The following is a 21,956-nucleotide window of genomic DNA, read 5'->3' on the forward strand; positions in this document are numbered from 1 at the left end:
TGCTAAGGAAGAAACTGTGCTATAGGGTATGACTGATAGACTAATCAAAATTGGAAAGTACTATGGCATGGAAATGAATGTGGAAAAAACAAAAGTAATGAAAATTTTGAGACAACCAACACCAGTCACAATAAAGATAGACCAAAAACAACTGGAGAATGTGAAATGTTTTAAATATTTGGGTAGCTTGTTAACAGATGATGGAAGGTGTACTTGTGAAATTAAATCTAGGACTGCCATGGCAAAAGCTGCATTTAGCAAGAAGAAGAATCTTTTTACCAGCAAATTGGACTTAAATTTGAGAAAGAAACTAGTGAAATGCTATATTTGGAGCACAGCTTTGTATGGGGCTGAAACTTGGACACTTAGGGCAGTAGATCAGAAACATCTGGAAAGCTTCAAAATGTGGTGTTGGAGAAGGATGGAGAAGATCAGTTCGACCAATTATGTGAGAAATGAAGGAGTGTTATTTAGAGTCAGTCAGCAGAGGAATATCCTACCCGAAATAAGAAAATGGAAGGCTAATTGGATTGGTCATAGCTTACGCAGTAACTGCCTTCTAAAAGAAGTTACTGAAGGAAAGATAGAGGGGCAGATAGAAGTGACCAAAAGATGAGGAAGAAGACGTAAGAAGATGCTGTATGACCTTGGGGACAGAAGAGTATATTCTCATTTGAAGGAGAAAGCTCTAGATCGCATTAAGTGGAGGAACTGTTTTGGAAGAGACCGTGGACCTGTCATCTGACAGATTACTGATGAATTATACAAGGATGGCATATAACAACGGTGATGGTGACGATAATCCTATCCCATAATCCTTCCAAAATCCAGTCAGCAGAAGACTGTCATTATTCAGACAATCAACTTTCATATTCTTCACCCAAATGCACTTCTCCTCTCAGAAGGTTCACATGTTGCCAACTGGTCATAACACCTTTTTGTGGGAGCCTAGTATCTTACCAGCAGACAATGTAATTGGAGTAATATTAACACAGCTCCTATTACTAGCATTATTAATATAAGTTGGCCAAAGGCTATATCAAATGAAGATTTATGGAACATTACAGAACAACAACCAATTGTAATCCAGATAAAGAGGAGACCATGATGCTGTACTGGTCATAACCTAAGGAAACCCACTGGATCAACAGAAAAGTAGGCACTTCACTTGAACCCCCAGGTGGCTCAATGATGCAACCATCCCAAAAAGACCTGGAAGAGGATGGTCAAGGAGAAGCCATTGAAGTGGGGAAGACAAGGAACAAGGGTAAAAGAGTTGACAATATCTGGTAGAAGCATTTCACAGATGCCCTATGCTCCAGGAGCAACAGGAATTAACTATTTAACTAACTCCTATTGCTAGCTGTATGGCACAATGACAACAGTGTACTGATAATAGCCAAAGTTATCCCTGTAACAGGCTGTGAGGGTCCACAGGGATCTGAGACATCAAGGCTCTAGACAACTGGCTCACAGATGGTGGTGTGGTTGTCAGCCTTACGCACCAGCCAGCCACCCTTTATCCCCAGGATGACTGATGGTACTCATTTCTGTTAGAGGCTGAGTCAACCCCAGGGCCATAGTACTGTTGGAAGGATTAGGTGCATTGAAAAATCCAACGACCTCATCGGGAATCGAACGAGCAACCTTCCAGCTTGTAACAGAATGTCACAATGTACAAATTATAATTTAATCACGCACTTAAGTGTAGTGACCCATTCAGTACGCATGTACTGTGCTGACTTCAGTTATAATAAACCATGTGTTCAGGCTTTGTTATGTGCAAATGGATAGACATGATGAAGCAATGGTAGTTCAGCCAAAGCTCAGGTGGTCAGTCGCTGGCATCCCACTGCAGGTCATGTTGTGTGGGATTTGTGGTTGACAAAGTAGCACTGAAGCATATTTTCTTTGAGTACTTCAGTTTCCCCTGCCAATCCTCATTCCACCAACTGCTCCACGTTCATGAATCATCCTCTTCCATCTGAAGCTCCACAGTATTCACACTGACAGCATCTTACTTAACTATAAGACAAAAAACTGGGAGCAATCATCAAGTCCTGTTCCACTGGAGAAAATGCTATAAGGTAGAAATACTCTGTCTAAAATAACCTTGAGGGTACATCACATCTTAAGTAGGCAACTTTATGGAAGAAAAGTTCCATATGTTCAAAAATTCTCAGTATATAGGATTTGATGTTCTCAACAGCAGTGGTTTTGAAGAGTTCTATCTTCTCAGATATAATGTCGTGTAGTCTGATGAAAGTAACTGATATTTCAGAGGAACATGTCACCTCCATCTTCAGAATTGAAGAACAGGCTAAGCAAGAAATGAGCGCGAAACAGGTAGCAAGACTTTCAACGAACTATATGGCATTATACCTCAGAAGACAGAAAAGTATTTTTTTTGAGTGTGTGAAGAGTTTTTTTAAGTTGAGTCTAGTTTGAACTGAACAGTATTAAAATTCTCAAGATTTGAGTCAAGTTCAAGTTTTAGTAAGTAATTGCCTTTTTTAATAATATGTACATACTTTTAAGGAACAATTAGAAATTCAAATTAGTGATAAGAGATTCATTTAATCCTTTCTGGTCAAACACTGATATATAATCATGGTGATTGTGCTTCCATGGACAAATGTCAATATACTGTCATGTGTTGGGTATGTCACGCGACAAATAACTTCACGTGGGTCTCGGATTTAGCAACTCTTTATTGGATACTCACACTTGTACACCATACAATTATTATCGCTTGTGGTATCACGTGACTTCTGCGACGTCTCGACTAGGTTCCAACTGTGTTCTATGAAGGCTAGGTTCCAACTGCGTTGTACGAGGGCTAATTAGATCTGTTGTCCTAGGCTTATACAGGTGTTCTGTGGACCAGATATGAGACACCATTTGCCAAGGTTCAATCTCACATGTTCGGCAATCCGTTGCTTCGGGAACGCTCTTTATACACTGGTAACATGTTTCATCCCATCCATTGTTACTCAACGGCCTTCTGTCGTTCATCTCCGGGGGAACGCGTTCGTTGTTTCGGCATTGTCTACGCAACGGCTCGCTATTATTGCGTTACCATGGAAGTATCTACTCCAAACATGTTACAATATTATCGATAAAGTTTGTTTTGTGTTTCTACAGTCATATTTCAATCATACGTCACCAGCTGGCACTGTAGACTACACCAATGCATGCACAAATATTTTGTCTGCCTTCTTCTGTCATCTGGAAGTCATAATTTGAACTTCTTGAGGAACGAATATCATTTATATACAAGTATAATGGAGTGTCACGTGTTAGTAGCATGCTTTTACATTCAGTCAAACCACGGCCCTCTGGATTGAAGAAACTAGATATAATCCCTTGTGCGCTGTGGATTAAGAATCTAGTAGTGATATGTTAAGTGAAGAACTCAATATTGACTATGATGATGAGATTAATTTGGAAATTGAAAGAGAAACTGTGAGTGAAGAATCAAGCAATGAAATGTGGGTAGAGGAACAATTTAAGAAACCCTGATGACCTGGCTGCAGAAATTAGAACTAAGCATGACGAACTAGCTACACAAGTGTCTTTGTTTAAAAGCATAAACTCTACTTCATGTTGTGGTTTTGGTTCCCATCATTTGTTGAATACAGAATCTAGCAACTTTCTAACGTTAGTGCAATGATCTGTGTCTTAACACATTGTTAATGATATTTTTGAAGTGACACTTGTAAACTGAGCAAGTTCGCCTGAGTGTTTTTGGGCAGATACCTGGAAAATCGGCTGAATGCAAAAGAGTTAACAACCCTTTAGAATTTTGGAAGCCACTGTTATACTTATGATACACAGATATTTATAAATTTAACCTTTCCCCATTCTTAATATGCGTTCTAAGCCTTCTGCTTGTCACAAACAACACAGAAACCTTTCTGAATCTACTACATGTTTTTAAGAACCTTCAAATATCCTGAGGTTAAGCTGAACAGATGTGTGGCTGTGATTAATTCAAACAAATGAATAAATCTAAATTAAATTACATATGGAGAATATGGATTTAACTGGCCCAACATATGGGGGAGTGGAGGTATAGTACCATGTATTCATAAGCTCAAAATTAGAGTGAGTTGTCAGAGTTGCACACCAGCCAAGTTAACCCTATGGAAACAGGCTCTGGTACCCAGCTGACAGGAATCTAGGGGGCCACTGTGGAGAAGAGAAAAATCTCTCTGCATCTGCGAGGAATCAAACCCAAATTCCTTAGTCATCTAACCACCACGTGTCTAGTGACTATATTCACTGAGCTATCCCAGCTCCAATATGACTATAAATATTATTTAAAAACTTACATGTGCAATACTAAAATCCAGCAAACTTATGTACTTCTCTAGCTTCTTCCATGTCCTCAGCCAAGACAGAACATGCAAAAGAATCCACAAGCACATACAGATTATGCCCGTCTTTCCGCGTTTCTTTCGGCTGGATGCTGCAAACTGGGCCACCATACCAAAAGCGGTGAAAGGAATCTCATACGTCAATGTTACCAGCAGGAGACTGACAAACTGTGGGGATACTTTTTCAAGTGTAGACCAGACAGAAGAATTCTGTATTGTAGATGGAAATGGAAACTGTCCTTTGTTCAAATGAACTGATGCAGCCAGAACAAACCATGCAGCTAACACTGCAGTGAAGTAACGGGTCACAGGATTCCATGAAAACTGGAACAATTTCATCTTCAAGACAGACATAAAACCCTGAAACATAAAGCGGCATGTATGAAAATCTGGGTTATTACTGGAATGAGTTCCGTGTAAAAGACACTCAGATGTTATAGCACAGAAAATTATAAACAAATAACTGGTTCTCAGTTCCACATTTCTACAATTTTTCCAAACCTTCCATCTTGTGAGGTTTTACTATAACCTTAGCAAAATAACACAATAACGTTAATCTTTATCAACCATGTGTCAAACTATGAATGTGCAGGCATGGAACCCAGAGCCCCGAGCAAGCCTGTGATCACACTGTTTATACTATGAACACAATTACACCAACTTACAATCTGCCTGTCAGAGCTTCAGAAGTGGCAAAATTAAATCCCTCATACTTGGACAATAAAGGCTAATCAGACTGTATTCTTTGTAAATGAAGGGTGTTTATTAAACTTGATATGAATGCGATGCCAATGGAGTCAACTTCAATTTTATAGTACTTGACCAAACTTTGTAAATAAAATAATTCACATTTTTTCCAATAGTTAAGCGCAACTTCAAAGGAAAGTGCCATTACCAAGCAGCTAACAAAGAGATTTACAGGAACTGGGAATGACAGTAGCAAGCAAAAATTACATTCAGCAAGAAATCAGGAATGCCATTTGCTATAAATTCAGTTTAGAGTCTTCTGTCTTCGAGTCTATCTAAAAACGTAGTGATTATATAATTTCACCTCTTGTTTTGCAGGGGTGTGAAACTAAAACCCTCACATTAGGGGAGGAACATAGATTGAGGGTGTTTGCGAACAGAGTGTTGAAGGAATATTTGGATCTAAGAGAGAGCAAGTTACAGGAGACTGGACCTCTACAAATGATAAGACCCTTCAAAACCATCATTCACAGTTACTTCAAGCTATATAACTTAAAACACAGAAAAAAGCATTGTTAAATATCTCAAGAATCAGTCAATTGAATACCTACATAGCATGTCCATCTTGCAACATGTGAACTAATTATATGCAACAGAATACCAATGTGTAAGCAAAAACCCTATCAGACTATACCAAACCTAGCAGAACCTGCCTCATTAACTAAATCAGTTAAGAATTTGGAATTTTCAGCCCTCACATTAATTCAGCTTCTAAACCTTATAAAACAAAAGATACTCACTTTACTGTACAGTGAGGTGTTATGTAATTGCTTCAACCTAAAATCAGGAAGCATGGACTTCTGTTTATGTAGCGTTTGTTCAAGAACCTCTTCACAGGGAGAGCAAAGGCGGTAAGCACGTTCCAAATGATGCCTGAAATAAGAAATGTTGTCTATTATACACCTGCTGTGTCTTTTAATGAAGCATTATATAGCATTTACCACATTTACGATCAATATTTTATATTACAATGTGCATTAGGCAAGATGGTGCATACCTGAACTCATCCACTTCCTCATCATAACGTGCAGGATTAATAGGCATAAATACAGCCAGCTGCTGTACTTTTAGCTCCTGGTTTATGTTGCACTTTCTACAGAGGCCATTTCCATTTGCATCAGAAAGTGACTGTTTTCTAGGAGAGATTGCATGGACTGGATGATTCAACAACTCATCATGCTGGGCTGGAATTGTCTTATTGTAGCTTCCGTCCTGCAAATAAAAACATCATAAATTATGTCAGAGAACCATCCAATACCTGCATGCTTTAGCATGCACGTGCACACACAAATACATAGATCAGAACACAGTAGTATCCATATTTACATAGATAAGTTAATAAGTTACAAATGGATATGGAACTTAAACAAATAAGGGTACTGATTTGAAAAATGCTTTTATGTCTCAACATAATCTCCCTGTACTTTGAGGCACTTGTCCCATCGTTTCACAAGCCCCTAAAAATCAGCAGCATAAAATTCTTCATGACTGGGATCATGAAGGCATATTGCTCACCGCATTCCAGCCTCAAGGACAAACCATAAATGCCGACTCCTACTGTAACATCCTCAGGAAACTTCGTAAGGCCATTCAAAAGAAGCAACCAGGACTCCTCACCAAAGGCGTGTTGCTCTTGCATGACAACGCATGTCCCCATACTGCCAATAAGACAAATGAGACACTGCAAAATTTCAAGAGGGATGTCCTCAAGCATCCTCTGTATAGCCCCAACCTTGCTCCAAGCGACTTCCATTTGTTCGGCCCTCTTAAACATCATCTTTCAGCTGAACATTTTCCTGACAATGAAGCTGTAGAAAAGGAACTCTACAAATAATTTTATGCTGCTGGTTTTCAGGGGCTTGTGAAACAATGGGACAAGTGCCTCAATGTACAGGAAGATTATGTTGAGAAATAAAAGCATTTTTCAAATCAGTACTCTTATTTGTTTAAGTTCTATATCCATTTGTAACTTACTTATTGACTTACCCTCATATTATTTGGGATCAAAAAATTATGAGGGTCATTCAAATGAAACCTGTTTTATTCATTCACTCATTCATTTTATTTAGCATTCATATCTGCTACAACAGCAACACTTGAACAAGCCACATCATTAACTATATCATAATGTTATATTTTAGCGTCCTGTTGCACTGATTTATGTCCATGGTTTATTCTGACCGTCTTACAGTGCATACATTTATTCACCTTACTCTTCTCTCTTGCACTACATGTTTCGGCACTAAAGTGCCATCTTCAGGTGCTTCTCGATGTACGTCGAACTACTGCATTGCATGCCCTGTTGTCTTTATACTAAAATAACTAAAATATATATTCGTCATATATATTGCTAAATTTTAAATACTAAAAATGTTAAAACTGTTCAGGATTTGTCATCCTTATGTCGTATTTCAGTACGCGAGTCACACCTATCTTCTTCTGTCGGAGTATTCTTCCTACTTTCATGTGTATTGTGCTTTGCGTTGTGTCTTACTCCTGTGACTGCGTGTGTAACATGCAGTTTATTATACAATTTAACTCCCATATTGATAACACTTTTCTTAAGAGTTCATGTGTTACAATTTGGCACGTGGAAATCACCTTTCCTTCTAGTATTATATTCATATAAATCTGAATTTCTTGTAGAGTATATATTATATTTCTGAAAACAGCACAACTCAAAAATATACAAGGAGGTAACGGTTAAAATCTTTAATTCTTTAAAAACAGGTCTGCATGATGTTCTGCTATTTACACCTTTCATTAAATGAATTATCCATTTTTGTATTTCCAGTACTTATCTATTTTCACTTTCTCCACCCCCAGAAATCAAACCATATTGAAATTTGGCAAAGTAAATATTCATGAGTATATAAAAACTCTCTTCATCTTTCAAGGATTCAATAATGTAACATGCCTTATTCAGTTTTAGACACAAGGACTGAATATGTGAGCTCCATTTTAGATTACTTGTTATATTGATAGCTAAAAATCTAAACTGTGATGTATAATTAATTTTTTATATTTTTGAATGTAATAACTGGCTCAGACAAGTCATACGATTTATTTAATTGCAATAGCATTGCTTTTGTCTTGTCCGTATTCATAACCATGTCCCTAGAAAGCCTATTGATGACTTATTATGCCTATGCCCATTCTATCATGTCATATGGTATAATATTCTGGGGTAATTCAACTAATAGTGACCAAATTTTCATAATTCAAAAAAGAATAGTTAGAATAATAATGAGAGCGGGTAACAGGGACTCTTGTCGACCAATTTTCAAAGCATTAAACATTCTTCCATTCTATTCACAATATATTTTCTCAATATCTGTTTTTGTGGTTAAGAATATGGACAAGTTTGTAACAAATTCAGATATTCATGGCATGCACACTAGACGGGGTTTAGATTTACATTATCCAACCTGTAAACTGACTAAAGTGCAAAAGGGAGTGTTTTATAGTGGGATTAGGATATTTAACAACTTGCCATGTAGAATTAAAAGCTTGTCAGAGGACATTAAGAAATTCAAATATTCCCTAAAAAAATTTTTGCAGGTGGGCTCTTTTTATTCCTTACATGAGTATTATGAATGGAAATCAAGGAATGATTGTGCTTCCTATAGATAAAGATTGCGTCTATTATTTGTCACATCTAGAATATAATATTATCTGTCTGGTTTTGTTTATAATTGTTGTGAATGGCACCTGATTTTTGACGTTGTTTGTTTCGGTGTTGTGTCTGTGATTTGGTTTGATGTGTTACTTGTTTGTGTTCTACAACTGTTAATGTACTACAATTATATGTGGCCTTTTTAAATGTCTTGGATATTTAATTTTTAACAATTTATCATTTTAAATGTACTTTTTATTGACATGTTCTATATCTCAAGGCAGCACTGCCAATTGTAGATCTCTGGAACGAAATAAATATGTATGTATGTATGTATAACCAGGCTATTTTTTTAAAACCAAGATTCTAGCTCGATCATCACTCTTCTTATTTTGTCTTGGAGAGTAATTTTATCCTTATCTATTACCAGTATATTGGTATCATCTGCAAAAATAACTGCTTCTCCATTTGATACATGATGGAGTAAATCATTTATACATAATAAAAACATGAGCGGGCCCAAAATAGAGCCTTCAGGCGTTCCAAGTTTTATATTCATCAGTCTAGAATTGTACCTATTCTATAATATTTATTGTCATTAGAGATTATCGCTACTTACTGTGAATGCAGTGTGAGACAGGACTTTAAAAGAACATTAATTTTCCCTCTTATTCCATAATGATCTAATCTTTCAAAAAGTATATCATGATCGTCATACACTTTTGTGAGATCAAAAAATAACCAACTGCAAATGACCACCTGTCCAATGCTTCCTGGACATTTCCAATAAAAGACTGACACGCAGATATGGTTGACTTATTTTTCTGAAACCCATATTGACTTTCTGTTAAAATCTTAAATTTAATAAATAAAGGATATCAATCTGTTATACACAATTTTTTCCAAAGATTTTTGAGAATATAGATATAACAGATATAGGTCTGTAATTACTTAGTTCTTGTCCATCACCCTTTTTATAAACAGGCCTAATTTTTGCAATTTTCAATAAATCTAGAAATACGCCCTGATTTATGGATTCATTAAATATGAAATTTAGTGCTTCTTATACAAGTGATACATACTTTTACTAGAAAATCAGGATTTTAATCAAATCCTGCAGAAGCTTTGCCCTTTAATTTGGATACTACTAAAACTATTTCTTCTTCAGAAATCGGAAAAAATACACAGAATTTGGATTGCAGTCCACTACTCTATGTATTGATCTAACTCTATGTATTGATCTACCACTACCTTTACTCTTATTTTCCTCTAGTTCTTCTACCTTATCAATAAAATAAGAATTTAATGTATCTGCCATCTTCTGAGGGTGAGCTATTTTCTTTAAATTATTTTCTAACCAAATATCCTGATATGATTTCCCTGAATTTCCCATTTCTTTATTACTTAACTGCCACATAATTTTTGTTGGGTTTGATGCACATACTATGTGTTTGTCATTTTCTTTTTTCAGCTTCAGAGATAACTCCTTTATAAATTCTGTGATATCTGTTACTATAACTCAGTGCATCCCTTGACAGTGACTACTTCAGATTACAGTGGAACCTCGATTAACGAGCACCTCTCACAATGAGTAATTCGCATAACGAGCAAAACAAATAGTAAAAAAATGACTCGCCTAACAAGCGACGTTTCACATAACGTGTGACGAGAGGATAAGTCCTGGATTGTGCACTTGCTACATCAGTCTGTGTTTAGCACTCGTTCTGCTAGCATGTTAGTGTCGCTTGTGATCACACATTTTTCCAAACTTGTGTTCAGACATATTATTTGTGATTTTTTTTGTGTGCAAAGTTTAATAACCCTTGCAAAAATGTCCCCGAAGAAAAAGCCGCAACAAGACAGCCATAAGAGAATAAAAATAACCATAGAAACGAAACGTAAAATCATTGAAAAACGAGAACGAGTTGTGTGAGCGTGGCTGATCTAGCATGCACATACAATCGGTCTACATCAACAATTTGCACGATTTGGAGTTGCACTGTGTTTCACAGCAAGAAGTTGTGGAGGAGAGTTTGTCAGAGGAGGAGGAGGAGGAGGAGGAGGTAACAGCAAAGCAACAATTTACTGGCACAATAACAGAAATGCTGAAAGCACGGGAAACTATTGCATCATATGTTGAGAAGCATCACCCTAATAAGGCAGTGGCTATGTGCGCTACAAATTTATTTCATGATAATACTGTGTCGCATTTTCACCAAATTTTGAAGCGTCGGCAAAAACAAATGTCTCTAGACAGCTTTCTAGTAAAAAAGAATTATATATGTATCATAAATAATAAACTATTTCGATTTTTTTTTGTTTCCTGTAAATCGAATTTGCATTCCAGGTTGGTTCATTCCACACATAAGAAAAGATGAAGATGATTCACGCTCCTCAACAATGTATATATAATTTTCTTTGAATAAACGTTATACATAAAATTTTTTTGAGTATTTTTTTCGGCATGGAACGCATTATCACATTTTACATTAATTTATATGGGAAAAACTGTTTCGCTTAACGAGTGTTTCACATTACGAGCAAGATTCTGAAACGAATTATGCTCGTTAAGCGAGGTTCCACTGTATTTAAAAAAAACTAATTTTCTGACATGAAACTTTTATTCCTCTAGATATCCATGAATTATTCTTAATATTTCTCTTCGTTGTTAGTTTCAATGGAAATGCTCTATGACTGTGAACTTAACTATGTTCTTTTTACAGAACTTTCTTTGCAGTACCTTTTTTAACCCTATATTTCATGTGTCTATATACACCCATACGATCTGAGCCAGATGGTCAGAAAAGCCCATGTTTACAATCCCTATAATTAGTGTAGTGCTGCTAGTGAATAGGGCCATTTACAGGTGATCACGTTCCCGTGTGCACAACACAGCAGCAACCTGGGTAGTTCTTTGTGTAGGGAATCCAGTGATTGGTATGTCACTGAACCTGCACAGCCCACACGATTTGTACAACATCCTTTGTAGGATGCATGGTTTCTGTATGATCATCACACAATTAACATAACTCACTGGAAGAAATCCATTGTACTGGTCACAATGTGGGCAATCCCAGCAATTGCGGTTTCTATATGGAACATCAGTGTTGTTATTGCAAAACCAGCAGTTCACACGGATAGGAAATTTGTTCCTGTGAATAAAAATAACACAAAATGGTCAAGCCACATTACTGAATTGGTTCATAAATACATTATGCGCCAAAAAATGCAGTACAAAAACTCGCGCATCTCGAACATGCATGTGCGTTTGTCGACAGGACGTAGCTCCAGTCACACGTGTTCCCAGTAGTGAAAAGGAAGTTGTGTTGTGCAGTTGTTGTTGGAAATGGGTCTCTTGACGGAGGAAGAAGTATTCATAGTTGAGTATTATTTCCACTCATACAGGGGAAGGGGGACCGAGTTTGAAAAATGTGACAGAACAATTCCAAGAGAGACTTAATATGATGGCACCAAGTAACAAAGTTATGCTGTCTACTGTTACGAAATTTCACCATTCTGGTAGTGTACTGTGTCAACGGAAGGGGAAGTCTCGTCAACCATGGATGATGAGGAAGGCAATGCTCTTACCGTCACCCAAGAACGCTACAGGGATATGGTGATCAGACCATTTCTTCAGGATCTGAGAAGGTTCTGTTGTGCAAGGGGCCTTCACATGAATAGAGAGTGGTATCAACAGAACAGGGCAACCAGCCATACCGCTTGAGAATCTCTAGCCATGCTGTAGGAAAACTTTCCAGGAAGAATCATTTCACGTCATACTGACTTCCCATACCCGTCCCATTCCCCCGATTTTACACCACCTGATGCCTACTTGTGGGGAATGTTAAAGGAGTATTCAACTGTGAAGGTCCACCAAGAACTGTGCCTGCATTACGTGAGCAAATTGTCTCCTTTTGCACGAGTCTGAAGCAACCTTTGTTCCACGATATGATTGAGAATCTGCGTGAATGATATTAACACTGTCTACAGTGAGGCAGTGCACACTTCAAAAACTTATATTACGCATACCGTGGTAAATCAAATGCTAATAGTGAGTATGTTAGTTTCTTTCAGGAGAAATAAACTCACAGATGACAACAAGGTAATATTGTTCGTCTTGTCATTTCAGTACTGTATATTTTGGCGCATACTGGTACAATATTGTTCACAGTTTGCTTTACTTTCTTGAAATGTAATTACCAGTGCTTAAAGGAAGTATTAATAATATGGCATATAGACCTGCTGCTGGGTAGAGACCTCAAAACAGATTTGTACAGCTGTTGTGATGTAACAGGCTGATAAACACCCATTCCTAAGCAACGGTCTGTAAACACATTCTTACAGAAATGACATCCAGTATGTGTTGCTAGGCAACTGCCATGACAACAACAGAACTGCTTGAAGAGGTGTTTTCTGTTGGGTCCACCCGGGGTTATATAACGAGGACACCAGCCGAGCTGTAGCTAATAACCCCGTGTGGAGGCGGGGTCGAATACCTCCACCGTGACCCTGCGAGTCGTAGGAGGAGATGAAAAGGGAAGTCTCAAATTGGAGACAGTAAAATATGGTCGCAAGTCCCAAGGGACTAGGACCCAAGAAACACTGCGCTGGCAAGGACCAGCAGCATATGCGAAAGACAGACCCGTCCTCTCGTCAGAGAGGGTGCCCCACAAAAACAAGATGGTAACAGTCGAGGAGCAATAAATATCTGGTCATGAGCCCCAGGATGGTGCTCGATACCAAGACTTACTGACTGACTGACCGTCAGTCGCAATGTGACTTGGACTTGGCTGTAGCTAAAGATTCCCCCAACCTGGAGGGCCAGGTCCCCGTATTTATATCCCCCAGGAACATGGTGGCCCACTTATATCCCCCAGCACTAGGTTCCCTTTTCATCTCCTCCTACGATTCGCAGGGCTACAGCAGAGAGATTCGAATTCGCCTCTACACAGGGTTATAGTTGTCGGCAATTCAGTGAAGTGAAGAGACTGGTTGGTGAGTAGGATAGTTCAGCTGTCAGTTCAGTTGAAAGTCAGCCTGTGAAGAGAAGACCAGGAGGTTGGTGTGAAATGGCCGCCAGCCTAGGACCCAGTTAGTTGTAGGTTGTCACTTGAGAAGCAGTTCAGTACAGGGGTCTGTGAAGAAAAGTTGGTTGCAGAAGTACGGCTGTGAAAATAAGGCTTTATATGTGATATCTGGAGAGTGTAATTCTGCAAAACTGTTACAGTTCATGTGTTAAATCCGTTGCCAGGAATCGGCTAGTGAAGACTGTAACAGACTGAGGACACTAGTCTGTGAGTGTCAGTGATCTGTAGAGCGAGTTCCATTCACCAATCCATACCCCGTCTATATCACACACCTCTAACACGTGACAATATTATTATTTCTGGTACGCTAATAAAACATACGGTTATGTAAGAAACATTAGCACAAATGACTCTTACCTGATTTTGAAATATAGGCTTAAGCCGGTTATGAAAACCACAGATCCACATGCCATAGCTGACAGTATTATAGCTAGAGACTCCATAACTCGAAGCTTCAACACAATAAACAGAACCACTAATTTTATTAAAACGTTTACGCACCAGTTCTAACAAAACTGATTTCGAAATTCTTTTTTCCTTCTCAACCTCACACGTGCAACAGCAACATCCATCTTCTTTCATCCTACAAAGAGGTTCAGTTTTTGAAGTTGGCACGCTAGGAGCGCTAGGAATGCTAGGAGTGGAGCGGAGTCGAGCGAGTCGAGGGAGGAGGTTACCGCCGTTACCGCCAGTGGTGGCGGTTGCTGGCTTCGAAGGAGTGAGCGGTTTAAAGGCCAGTATTGTTGTGGCTTTTTAAGCCTATGTTTTAAATGCAATTTGTATACCTAAAAAATAATAAATTGTAACGGAATGTCTGGTCCTACTGACTATGGACCGGACTCTGGAGGACGCGTTAAGGTATATGAATAATTTTTACAGGTTTGTTTAGTAAATAATGAGGTTATGTATCCGTTTCGTGTTTTCGCAGGAGGACCTGCTGTTATGATTGATTTTTTTCGTCGTTCTGGGTGGTTTGTCAATTGTAAAACTAGTAGTGTCTTGAATAGGTCATAATGACCTATTTTCCCAACAATTCCAATTTCAACGCCTCCCACCCAACCGTTCCCTTACTTCACTTAACATTATACAGCAGTTTGATACAGGATCATGAAATTAATGCGGGAACCACCCTATCATAATACTTGTACAGATGAATGAGAAAATCGGAATGTATTTATGTTTTTGTATAGTTTGTTTTATCGAATAACAGTAGTTTGGGCAATTAGATATGTAATTACCGTATATTGTATAATTCACAGGGTGTCTGTATTGTGAAACCAATAGTTTATGGAAACATAGCAAGATATTTTGGAAAGAAACGAGAAGAGGATGGACATACACATCAGTGGACTGTTTATGTAAAACCATATCATAATGAAGACATGTCAACTTATGTGAAGAAAGTGCATTTCAAGTTGCATGAAAGTTATGCAGACCCAAACCGAATTGTGGTTAAGCCTCCATATGAAGTGACAGAGACGGGCTGGGGAGAATTTGAGATTGTCATTAAAATTTATTTTCATGATCCCAATGAACGCCCAACAGTAAGTTACAGCATACTCATCTATCAGTGGCTCTGCAGTCCTTGTGGACCTTGGCCACTTTTTTTTTTTTTAGTTTCTGAAGCTATACACAGTTTGTAGGACTCCCTGGATGAGGGATCAGCCCATCACAAGGCTGCTACCTACATATGGAACAATGCAAACACAATAAATGTACACAGATATCTGTGTCTTAAATGGGATTCAAATCCACAATCCCAGTGTTACAGCGGGTGAAGACAGTTCATGCCTTAGGCCGCAGTGCCACTGTGATCATCCAGCATGCTCACAGTATTCTGTAATTAACATTACATTTTCATATATGATTCGCCCACTGCATTACTCTGTCATTGTTAATTATTAATGTCTGTAGAGGCTATCTATATTTCCAGTCATTAGGGTTTAAATTTCATAAGATTTGTTATAAAAATATCCATTTCATGTATAACACTTATTATAAACTAATCAATTGTTTTTAATGGAAGACTGTGTGAAACTTCTTAATCAGAGGTTGAAATGACTCTGCAAAACTAAGTAAGGTGCTCAAGATCAGTAAAAAGCCTGGGGAATGACCAGTGCATACTAGAAGGAAATTGTTACAATGTACGCATGTGAATTAGTTCCTGCATATATTATTCTTGGAAACAGTAGTTATGTCGTCTTAAGGCAATGGAAATAAAGCACTGAGTACATAAGTAGATGCTGTCTACCCACATATATCCTTATTTTCAGCCCTCTTCATAACAATTAATGGAAACTGTCATAAACTTTATGTCACCATCTTATTATGTTATTAATGTTGATATCTCTCTAAATGCATGTTTTTATGAAGATATGTTATGAACCTGACATGTAATACAGTAGACCCTTGTTTTACACAAGGGCTAGGTCCTGGAGGTTCCGGCATATATCAAATTAGCATAGTGAAAGACAAATTATAACGTATTTCAATTGGATGCATTTCCAGTATACAAAAATTGGGACACTCATTCATAAAATAATACAAAATATTTATATATTTTAAACATAAACACCATATACATGGATTTGTATCACATTTATTGTTTCATAAAATATAAATATGTAAATGTTATTGATGAGAGGAATGCCCTGGCTGTGGATCATCAGGGTTAGCAGGATCGTCTTCTGGCATCTTTGGATCAAATGGTGGCTCTCCAGATTTCTTTTTAAAATAAGAAAGTGTTATTTGCCTTGTTTGACACCTCCTCTCCTGCAGAACGTGGCAGTAGGGCTTCCGCACAGCTCCATTCCCAAACAGGATCAATATCACTTAACCTTTGCAGGTACCCATCAATCCCAGCCAGAATTTCCTGCAGGTCATGGGTTTCCATAGACAATAAAATAGGCTTCCCCCCCCCCTTGTTGCTGCTGTTTCTGAGTCAGTTGTACAGCCAAATCTTCCAGTTCCTCATTTGCAAGAGGCTGCAAATAGCTATCCAACAGTTTTGGTGGGAAAACAAAGGAAATTACTAGAAATTTTTCAAACTGGTGGATATTCAAATTTGTGTCAATCAAACTGTCATAAACCAAGGATCCACTGTACCATGCAATGCATTGAAAGGAATGTTCATATACAGTATCCATGTAAAAAGTAAAAAGAGACATTTCCAGTATAAATTTCAGGATGTTACTGTTTTAAATATAGAAAACTAATCATACAATCATAAATAAATTTATAGACAGGGTAATTACTGGACAAGTAGAATTTTGTGTGTGTGTGTGTGTGCACGTGCGCGCGTGTGGTCGGGGGGGGGGCACACAGGATACTATGAAGATGGAAACCGTAAATTCCGGTGACATGTGGGTACCTATCTAGCAAAATGCTTAACATCACATCCCAGAAGACACTGATCTTCATAGTCAGTGACATGAAATCCTCAAATTTCACACTCTTTTCAAATGTTAGTTTATAATAACACACACATATGCANCTTCTCTCTCTGTTCCCCCCCATACTTTGGAGCACAGGGCATCCTTGAAATTCTTGGATGGGGGATCAGCCCATCCAAAGGCCACTACCTATACAAATGCAGAATAAACACAAACATCCATGCCTTGTGTGGGATTCAAACCCACGATCCCAGCTTTCAAGCGGGTGAAGCCTTAGACCCTGTGGCCACTGTGATTGGCATTTGACATACTAGCATACAAATTAACTAAACCTGTTCACCCAAAGTAATTACTAAACTTACTGTACATGTAAAGTGGTTCAAGAGACCATGACTTGCTTTGTTTGTTTATTATGGAAGTGATATCTGTAACTTCATAAATCTAATAGCATAATTGTAAGTACATTTTAAAGTAAACACAGAATATTGTTTTAGGTGACTTTGTACCACATCCTGAAGTTATTTCAGTCTGGACCAGATGTAATGCAAGGAAGAAAGATGCTTGTTTCTGAATTTTATGAAGAAATTGTATTTCAAGACCCAACAGTTTTGATGCAACATTTACTTACAACAACTCGACAGCTTTCACATGGGACATGGAAACACGAGACTGATTGTAAGTGAAGTAGAGCTTTGTGTTTTCTGATGCAGTAAAATGAAGTGAAAAGCTTTCATGTACAACAGAGATGTTGTCAACTCAGTTAAGTTTATTTGTAGTTATATAGATTATACTTAGATCCAAAGTTGTCCCTCTACTTAACTAATTAAGCCAAACTGGGACTGACAGAGGATCCAACTTGTGAGAGGTGCTTACAAGAAGATGAATCAGCCACACAAATCTCATGTGATTGTGGGGCTATAGCTTATTTAAGATATCACCACCTGGGTCAGTTCTTCATGGAATCAAGTGGCATTTATGATGCCCTGTCAACAAAGTCCTACATTTCATTTGATGTGTAGAATTACTAAAGGGTTAACCCAAAGGAGAAGCACAATAGACCATTGAAGGTCGCAGTACTAGGGCCAGTTTTATGGCTCACCCCTCATACTCATACTCATAACCAGGGCCTGGATTTTGATGACCTGAAAATATTTAAAAAATGACCAAAAAATCCAGAAAAATTACCTAAAATATGACCCAAAAATGTAATATGCAGGGCCCGGATTTTGACAACCTGAAAATATTCAAAAAATGGCCAAAAAAACAGAAAAATGACCTAAAGGAGAAAAGAAAGAACACTTCGCTCTCATGTTATTCACATTTCAGAAAACATATGAAGAAAAATTCTCTAAAATGGCCAAAAAGACAAGAAATACCCTTAAAAGTCCAAAAATTATCCCAAAAATGAAAACAATGACCTTAAACCTAAAAATGACAAAAAATTACCTATACAATTTACATTTCTGTAACCAGCACCTCATATCAGAGATTTATATATTTAAGAACATCGCATAGGATACAAGGAAAAAAGATGACATGTCATCAAAATCCAGGCCCTGCTCATAACTAATTAAGCACTACTCCATGAAGGTGTATGGGGGAGTGGATGTATAGATCCTCATTTTCTTCACCTCAGAATTAGCTGGAGGCGGTTCGTCAGCTTCACACCTTGGCCACTTTACCTCCAGAGAAAGAGTCCCCACTACCCATTGGATAGGGGGTTGTGTCAACCCCAGAGCCAATCTGGAGGACAAGGAGAAGTGAAAATTCTTGACCCTACTAGGTCTCAAACTCCAACCCCTTGATTATCCAGCTCATAGCCAGTCGCTGTAGCAACTACACTATCCTGACTCCTTTGTATTTAGATATAATAATATATATTAACAAGAAGTTCTGGGGAGAACTAATCGTATACTTTCGTTTGATATTGGTGTGTTCCACATAGAAAATGATGCATCCAGCCATTCTTTTGTAGCATATGAATTTGTTGCCTTGAGAACCTGTTTACCGAGCCATTGCCTAGCAACAGTAGGGGGAATACACATGCACGCGCGGAGTAAGGTGATCTTATAAACCTACTTATTTCCTTCAGAATAAGGACATTAGACTAAAAACACATTTGAACTTGCCTACACATGTGCAGTAATATAAAGGCTGTTGCCTAGCAATGGCAGGAACGTGTTTATTGCCATTGCCTAGCAATGGCATTCTCCTCTGTCTTTTGGGTGTTACACTAAGTGTTCTCTCTTCAGTCTGCCCCAGTGTATTATATACATTTAAGACACTGTATTGTCTCCATCTGAGATCCCTGTGTGAAGGCTGGTTCAAATGCCTCCACTCTAGCCCTGCTAGTTGTAGTAGGAGGTGACAAAAAGGGAACCCAGTGTCTGTGTGTATAACTGGGCCATCCTGTTCCTGGGGGATATAAATACAGGGACCTGGTCATCCAGATTTCTCAAGTCTGAGACAGTAAAATATGGTCATGAGTCCCGTGGTACTCGGACCCAAGAATAACTGCACTGGTGAGGGCCAGGAGCAATTGTAAATGACAGACCCATCCTCTCGTCAGATAGGATGTTACATAAAGACTATAACCTCAAGTGTTCATTTGAAAAATGAAATACTGGTTGTGGGTGTCAAGGGGCTTGGCACGAAGGCAGACTGATTGGCCAGTCATAAAGTAACTCCGACTCTGACTGTGACTCCATCTGAGAGGGAGGAGGAGGAGGTCTGCTGCTGTGCTCAGTCACGCACCTACATGGAAAGGTTGGACCCCCTTGTCTAAGAGAACACCACATTTCTAAAACACATAAATGTCTAGAAGAGTAAAAATCTTTTGGATGTTACACTTTGTGTTCTTTCCTTGGGCCAATCTGATGTATTAAACAGATACTGAACACAGACAATATTCAGTCTCCCCCTGAGATATAGGAGGAGGAGGTCCAATTGCCCTGTGGAGACACACAGACAGAAAGGAGATCACATAAGCCCATTTTAGGAGAGTAGGCTAAAATATCATGACCACCACTACTGTGTAGCACCTGAAGATCACCAGAAATGGTCAAAACTTGTAGCAGTTTTTAATATTATCATATTATGTGTCAAAATAAGTTTCATTGACTGTCATTCAGTCCCAGTATAATACAACTAGACAACAGGATGCAGAAAATTAAAGATCATTACTCTGTGATTATTTTACAAAAATTTGCAATCACAAATATCTTACCTACTTTCATATGTCACTTTCTGAAAGAAGCAATGAAAACTGAATGTCTTATAATTTTTTTCTGATCCCTTTTCATATTTTTCTTTCTATCTGAAATAACTTTGTAACTATCATATTTGCCTTTTTCAGTTGAAGAGAAGAAGGAGAAGACATTGCAGAATATATTGAATGCCAAAAATAAAATTCGTTATGAGATCGGTGACCTGAAGGAAAGGGTGAAACTGGCAAAAGAGACAATTGTGAAATTCAAAGCCGAAATTACAAAACTTCAAGCCAACACTGGAAATGTGTCTTAATTTAATGTGTGGGTTATGTGAACAAGTGTATCCTGCTGCAAACTTACAAAAATTCTGTCTGAAACTTGCAAAGTGATTTGAATTTTTCATGGCAGTGAAAATTTAGATTGTGTTCTTCTGGGTTGTGACATTGTAGGTGGTTACAAATGTTTTGGAGGAATTTGCTTCCTCCATCTTCAGGGTATATCTGCTCTCAAGATCACAGTCCAAAAACTGCTTTTTTGTGTTCCCTAAATTACTGCTCACTTTATGGGTTTTCTGTTATTTCTTCAGAACGCAAGACAAAAACTTATTAATAAATCCTGTAAGAATGTAGCAAATCCATAATATTAAATTGCAGCATCCTGTTGCATTGCATAGATCTGACTTTGCATTCCACTTTTCTGCCATCTGTGTTCAACACCGGTTAATACTCTTGTCTTCTTTATTGTCACTGCATGTTTCAGCATAACCAGCCATCATCAGGTGTACAGGTTGTTGTAAGGAAGAACTCTGTTGCTCACTGTAACACTGTTATGCTTTTCTCACATTATTGCCACAGACTAATTGCAGGTTATGTTGGTTGGCTGTTGCTGTCTTGTATGTTGTTGTGAGGAAGCTTGTATGGTGGTGGGCCATCAAACAAGTAAACAAATATTTGAAATAATAGAGTTGTCAGTATAAAACAATGGTTGTAAGGGACAGCCTCCTGGGCTACTCCTCTTTGTGGGTCATGAGTAGGGCCTGGATTTTTTGAAAATGCATATGTGCATATGCAAATGCATATTTTGAGGGTTTTTGGTTGTTATTGCATATTCTAAACATAAGAGCATATTTCTGCATATATGTTTGAAATTAATGATAATTAAGGATGAGACAACCGATTTATGTGACCGATACATAGCAAATTTCGTAGTTCGTAAGCTACATCCAGATGAACCCGGCAAACCTCATCTTCTTGCTTGCAAAGTACTAGAGAAAACCAACCATAGCACAATAGCAAGATTTGTAAATGATTCTGACTACTATGGCCATCTGAAATTGAGAATAATTGTTGTAAGGTGCCTTCTATATGTTGAAAGCAGCATAGACGTTAAAAGTATTTTATCCAAATCTTATACACGTAACCTGTTTAGCTCACAGATTACACCGTATTGCAGAAAAAATACGCGCACAGTTTCCAGCTGGTAACGATTTAATTGCAAGTGGAAAAAAACTGTTTCTGAAAGCACCA

The 21,956-nt window shown here is 38.0% G+C and overlaps 2 protein-coding genes across 2 annotated transcripts in view; one reads left to right on the plus strand and one right to left on the minus strand.

Moving 5' to 3' along the window:
- The window catches only part of LOC111861220, a 26,410-nt gene extending 11,994 nt beyond the window's left edge, over positions 1 to 14,416 (minus strand). The window contains exons 1-5 of the mRNA XM_023845619.2: positions 14,187 to 14,416; positions 11,777 to 11,894; positions 6,124 to 6,338; positions 5,867 to 5,999; positions 4,335 to 4,739 (exon numbers count right to left, since the gene is read on the minus strand). Coding sequence (XP_023701387.1) covers positions 4,335 to 4,739; positions 5,867 to 5,999; positions 6,124 to 6,338; positions 11,777 to 11,894; positions 14,187 to 14,272 — 957 coding nt within the window. The 5' untranslated portion in view covers positions 14,273 to 14,416. The remainder of the gene's footprint in view (positions 1 to 4,334; positions 4,740 to 5,866; positions 6,000 to 6,123; positions 6,339 to 11,776; positions 11,895 to 14,186) is intronic.
- Positions 14,417 to 14,498: 82 nt separating this feature from the next.
- LOC111861230 (YEATS domain-containing protein 4) lies at positions 14,499 to 21,533 on the plus strand. The gene is made up of 4 exons (XM_023845630.2): positions 14,499 to 14,687; positions 15,089 to 15,373; positions 17,716 to 17,896; positions 20,577 to 21,533. The coding sequence occupies exons 1-4, from the start codon at positions 14,640 to 14,642 to the stop codon at positions 20,741 to 20,743; spliced, it is 681 nt and encodes a 226-aa protein (XP_023701398.1). The 5' UTR covers positions 14,499 to 14,639; the 3' UTR covers positions 20,744 to 21,533.
- The last annotated feature ends 423 nt before the right edge of the window (positions 21,534 to 21,956 follow it).

The sequence above is a fragment of the Cryptotermes secundus genome, unplaced genomic scaffold (genome assembly GCF_002891405.2).
Source record: "Cryptotermes secundus unplaced genomic scaffold, Csec_1.0 scaffold1445, whole genome shotgun sequence".
NCBI classification, from domain to species: domain Eukaryota; kingdom Metazoa; phylum Arthropoda; class Insecta; order Blattodea; family Kalotermitidae; genus Cryptotermes; species Cryptotermes secundus.